Source organism: Beta vulgaris, chromosome 9 (assembly GCF_026745355.1).
Source record: "Beta vulgaris subsp. vulgaris cultivar EL10 chromosome 9, EL10.2, whole genome shotgun sequence".
Taxonomy (NCBI): Eukaryota; Viridiplantae; Streptophyta; class Magnoliopsida; order Caryophyllales; family Amaranthaceae; genus Beta; species Beta vulgaris.
Genome location: NC_079210.1, coordinates 24,353,496 through 24,359,092, shown reverse-complemented (window position 1 = coordinate 24,359,092; position 5,597 = coordinate 24,353,496). Strand labels below are relative to the sequence as shown.

The 5,597-nt window shown below is 37.3% G+C and overlaps 1 protein-coding gene across 1 annotated transcript; it reads left to right on the top strand.

The window, feature by feature from the left end:
• Window positions 1-406: 406 nt before the first annotated feature.
• On the top strand, window positions 407-3,141 carry LOC104902812 (40S ribosomal protein S24-1). Its single transcript, XM_010690713.4, has 5 exons — window positions 407-612; window positions 709-750; window positions 2,323-2,493; window positions 2,635-2,721; window positions 2,904-3,141. The coding sequence occupies exons 1-5, from the start codon at window positions 541-543 to the stop codon at window positions 2,934-2,936; spliced, it is 405 nt and encodes a 134-aa protein (XP_010689015.1). The 5' UTR covers window positions 407-540; the 3' UTR covers window positions 2,937-3,141.
• Window positions 3,142-5,597: the final 2,456 nt, after the last annotated feature.

Genomic DNA, 5,597 nt, shown 5'->3' with positions numbered 1-5,597 from the left:
ATAAGTTTAGGGTCTAAGGGTCGGGTCTGGGTCCAAAATTTTATGATCCCGACCCTAAAAAATTCACTTGGACCGTAAAAAGTTGGACCCAAACCCTTAAATTAGAGTTAGATCCAACAGGGTCCGGGTAGGCTCCTGGACCCATGTCCATCCCCACCTTGCACTAAGGGAACCCCGACAAATTCCAAATATGAGCGCTTTTGGGGCAAAATCTAAGAATGAAGTAGAAACAATTTGTTACTTGAATTGAATCCGTTTCTTATGCGAAAAAATAATACCAAACACCTCCTGAATTGTTAACCGAATACAGTAATTGGGCGGACTACTTGACAACCCTAGGCTCACAAAACTGGAAAAGCCCGTAATAGAAAATAAAACTCCGGAAAACCCAAAAAGCACAAGTATTAAACCCTAGCTAACTTGCATCCCTCGTTTCCTTCTCTCTCCTCGTCGTGAACCCTTTGAGTTTGTAGCAGAAGCCGCAGCCGCAGCAAGCCAGCAACAGCACTTCGTAATTCGTGCACAAACCTCATAGCAACAATGGCGGACAAAGCAGTTACTCTCAGAACTCGCAAGTTCATGACTAATCGTCTCCTTTCACGGAAACAATTCGTCAGTTTTCTTCTTCTCATGCTTTTTCTTCATAATAATTGCTTACCTCAATTTGTTCGTTCCTATTAGTTTGAATTTTCGTTTGTTGCGTTTTAGGTCATCGATGTTCTTCATCCTGGTCGCGCCAACGTCTCCAAGGTATTTTTCATGTTTGAACTGTAATTTAAACACAAATCTTACTTTGTGAGCTAATTTTCTGAAATTAGCTAAAATAATCTTGTCTAATGCTTAAAATTTCATGCGGATTACTTTATTAATTTTTCCTCCGAATTATTATCATAGTAATGCGTGTGAGTTTCTTAATAGTTTTTGAATCGTTGTTGTTTGATTAGAAAAACTAGTGTTTAAGAGGGTTTTGGGGATTTAAGATCTTTAAAACGGCGGAATGATATAAAATTGTGGATAATGTTCTTCATGTTATGTTTGTTTTCTACTGGTATAAGTTAGAGCTTTTCCTAATTGATATTCGATATATGCAAATAGTGTATATGTTGGTATTCTTTTTCATAATTTTGGAAAAAAATAACTGTTGTGTTGGGTATGTTCCAGAAATGGGGGGTGTTTAGGGAAGTTATTTTGACAAATTACCATTGAGATATGAGATATATATGTAGTTTTAGTAAAAGTCATGCCAAAATATAATGTTACAGGCATACTCACCACCGTCCCCATTTAAGCTACCTATTGTCTGACTTTGGTCCTTAAGGTTGCATACATCTTAATGACTTGACGTCATGATTAAGTTGCTATTTATTTGTGTTATTGTACCTGACTTGGCAAATTGGGATCATACTCTATGATGCATATCGTCTTTTTGTGAGTGGCGATATGTTGAGGTTTAGGTATGTTAAAAATTTATAGAATTGGGGGAAGAGATATTGGTTATGTAATTATCAACTCCTAGATTTAATGCATATCTTTCGTAGAGTCTAACATGGTTCGTACCCCTCTCTCTAGTTGTTTTCTCTTTATGTGAAATATATGTTGTCATTGGGACAATTATCATCCTGGTCATTTGGATTGTACCCTATTGAGAGGGTGCACATTTTCTTTTGTGGGTGGAACATGTCTAGATGTAGGTATGCCAGTGGCAGATTGTAGAATGGGAAGAGGATATCTAACTATCAATGAGCTCTTGCAGATTTCTGGCATATTCTCTATTTACTTTCCGTAGACTCCAATATGAGCTGTTTTTTCTTTATTTTGAAATTTATATTGAACTATGTATGTTCGTCGATTGTTGACGCGGAGTTTAATTTTATTTGTTTTCACTGTGTAAACAATTGCTGTTGTAATTTGGATTGTGCCCGACTAGGTAGCACATAAACGGATACGGAGACGCGCCGGGGATGTATTTCCGGCGTACCCATAACATAGCTTCCCCTTCCGTGGTACCAAAACGGCACCAAGAAGTACCCGTACTTCATAGGTGCCCGATATAGTGCGTTGAACTCGTTTTCTACGCAGGGCTTCAGTTGTCATTTCTTTTACCAGTGGCTGTGATACTTTAAGTTGTCCTCTTGAAATACATTTTTTCATCAAATCTTGAACCTGCCTTTCTCTTTGCTAATTGTTTGCCCATATACATTCAATTGTTGGATTTTCTTTAGTTTCCTTTCAAGGGTACTCTGTTGTGTCCATTGCTATTTGCTGCTGCTGCTTGTTTTTCCCTAAGCTATTGTCTGACCACTTTCTTTCCCCTTTTAAAAGACGGAGTTGAAGGAAAAACTAGCTAGCATGTATGATGTCAAAGATACAAATTCTATCTTTGTCTTCAAGTTCCGTACTCATTTCGGAGGAGGTAAATCGACTGGATTTGGTTTGATTTACGATTCCGTTGACAGTGCAAAGAAGTATGAACCAAAGTACAGGCTGATCAGGGTAAATATGTTGATTCCTTCTATTACAGTTTTCTTACTTGTAGTTCCATTTGTGAAGGCGCACTATAAGATGCTCTCCTTCACTCTCGTATTTCTATGATCCTCTACTTATTCTCCTTTGTCGCTGATTTCTTTGGTGTAGAATGGGTTGGCAACAAAGATTGAGAAATCCAGGAAACAGATGAAGGAAAGAAAGAACAGGGCCAAGAAGATTCGTGGTGTTAAGAAGGTAGGATAATGGACTTGTATTATTCTGTTTTAGTGATGTTTGATTGCTTACCTCATATGATTCTATCATTAGCTTTTTGATATTTGAAACTCTTTGCTGTTAGAATCTTTCCATACTAATGGCTGCTTCTTAGCTTCTCTATGCTGTATTTCATTAACTTGTTTCATGTGTTTCTTTTGCAGACCAAGGCTGCTGATGCTGGAAAGAAGAAATGAGGAATTGGTGTTATTGAAAATGCTGTATACATGGTTGGAGTTCTGTTTTTGGCGCTTCTTCCTTTGCAATCGTTCTTGATTTTCTTTGTTTTTGTTACTCGTTTACTCTAATTAGTGATAGTGACTAGTGAAAGATTGTGTGACTGCTGCAGTGAGAATGTTCTAAAACTTCTATCAAAATTTTCATGAAATTTTTGACTGGTTATATTCTGATTGCTGTAGAATTTGTATTTTGTGAATTCAATTCGATTCTTGCCATATCTCTATGCCGCGAGTCTGGTCTTCAGAGGCTGCAGCTCTGTTTTTGGTCCCGTCATTGTTTAAAGTTCCTCAGAGGTGAAGATTTTATCTGCAGTCCGTTTTAGAATACATCGAGGAAAGAAGCAAAAAATGTGACATAGAATGTTTTCGTATAGTTTGGGATACATTGTTTTGAAGGAATGGGGCACTAGGTTCTGCTAATCTTTTTCAGAAACGTAAGGCCCTACTATCATGCGATACACGGCAGCTATGTGGTCAAATCTCCAAGTTAGTGTGTTTAATCACCCAATTCTCGTCTCTAGGAATCCTGTTATCTTCTCCAAATGATTGCCTTTTCTGTTGGAGGTTCATTAACCACGTTCTATTCACAATTAAAAATATACTCTTGATTTTTGTTGTTTTTTCATTTATCCTTCACGTGTTTGGCAATATACAACTTAGATATTTAATATTTCTTATTGTACATGTAAAAAATTAATAAAAGTTTGATATTTAGAGAGTATATATTTAGACGAATTTAACAATGTTTTACTTGATTAAGTTATTTTAATGAAGTACAACAAATGCAAAACAACTAAAAAGAACAAAGGATGTATGCGAAATTGAATAGGAAAAACTTAAAAAGACAATTTTAACAATCCCAATTTTTGATTAATCTTGAGTAGGATGATTGATGACCCTTCTTTTACACACGTGGTCTTAGTAGACTTGTGACATGCTAAGCCAGTTAAAAATTGAATTAACCCCTCTCATTTCCCTTTCCCCCCTTTTTTCACATTAACTGCTATGCCTTTTGCCTCTATAAAAAACGAATTAAACCCTCTTTGTTTCCAAAGCTATGTCTGAAGTTTCTGCAACCCTTCATCTCCTCAATAACTAGAACTCCATAGCGGGAGCTACAAGCTCCCTTTAGTCATTTGCGTGCGTGCTTCAGTAATTTTGCTCCAACCATTTGGAATTGTGACGTTTCTAAGTTTTTGGAATATGAATGAAAGCTTCTATCTTTGGGCAATAAATCAGTTGTGTATGTTTGTTCCTTTTTATTTGTGCTTACTATAAATTCGTTATAATTTATATGTTTAAAGTTAAATTGTTGTATAAAATTGTTGTTTCATTAAAAAAATCTGGATTGCTGGTCATTTCTCGTGTTTTATTAGTGTTTACAGTAAATTAGTTGTGTGTTATTTGTTGTGTAATGGGAATGTTTGTATTGATTTTTCTTTGAATAGGCTGTTCAGGGAACAAATGGTTTAGTGTGCTTGAGGCTTTAGCATGGAAGGTTAGTTAAAAGGCATACATAAGAGAGGTATTTAGAGTATGTAGGTGGAGAAGGGAGGACATTTATAGTTGATCCTTATGAGTATGTTGGTGGTATCTAGTGGAAATGGTGAAAAATGTGAGTCTATAGGGTATTAAACACATATTCTACTTAATACGAGGAGAAACATTGGATGAGTCTATGGAGGGTGTAAAATGACAAAAAGGTTCTTAAGATGGGTGTTATAGTGATTAGGGAGAGGTCCATTTATCCTTGTGTAAAACATGAGATCGACCAACCTAATATTATGACATTCATTAAGGGTAGTATTCATCCTGCTCAGCCTACAATGAATGAGGCATAGCCCAGAGTGGATGAGCCTCTGCATGAGGTTCATCAGCCCATGATTAACCAACTTGTTTGTTAGATAAAGTAGGTTTCGAAGCCAACATGACTCAGCAACAACATTAGCGACGCCTCGATACTCTGCTTCTGCACTAGATATAGATAACGCTGCCTGACGCTTGGAGGACTAAGAAATAAGGTTATCCCCTAAAAAACAGCAATATCCCGAGGTTGAGCAACGAGTGTCTGGACACCCTCCCCAATCAACATCAGTATAAGTAATTAAGCGTAGAGAAGTAGATGGATATAAATGTAACCCATGATCAATAGTGCCTTGAATATAACGCAGGATGCGTTTTAATGCATCATAATGAGGTTCCCGAGGGTCATGTATAAAAAGACATACCTGCTGGACCGCATAAGCTATATCAGGACGAGTAAAAGTAAGGTACTGAAGAGCACCTGCCAAACTGCGGTATTTGTTGGGGTTCGAAAATTGAGGACCAGAGTCAGCACTAAGTTTGGACTTAGTGTCAACAAGAGTGGCTGCAGGTTTACACTGACTCATGCCTGCCCGCTCTAGAATTTCTTGGCCATACTTCTGCTGGGAGAGAAGCATGTAAGATAGAGTCCTCGTAACATCAATACCCAAAAAGTAACTAAGAGGTCCCAAATAAGACATAGGGAACTTAATTTTTAACTGAGTGATGATGCGTTCACGCAAACTAGCAGAAGAGGTAGCTAAAATAATATCATCAACATACAGAAGTAGATAAGCCGTAGCAGTACCCTAACGG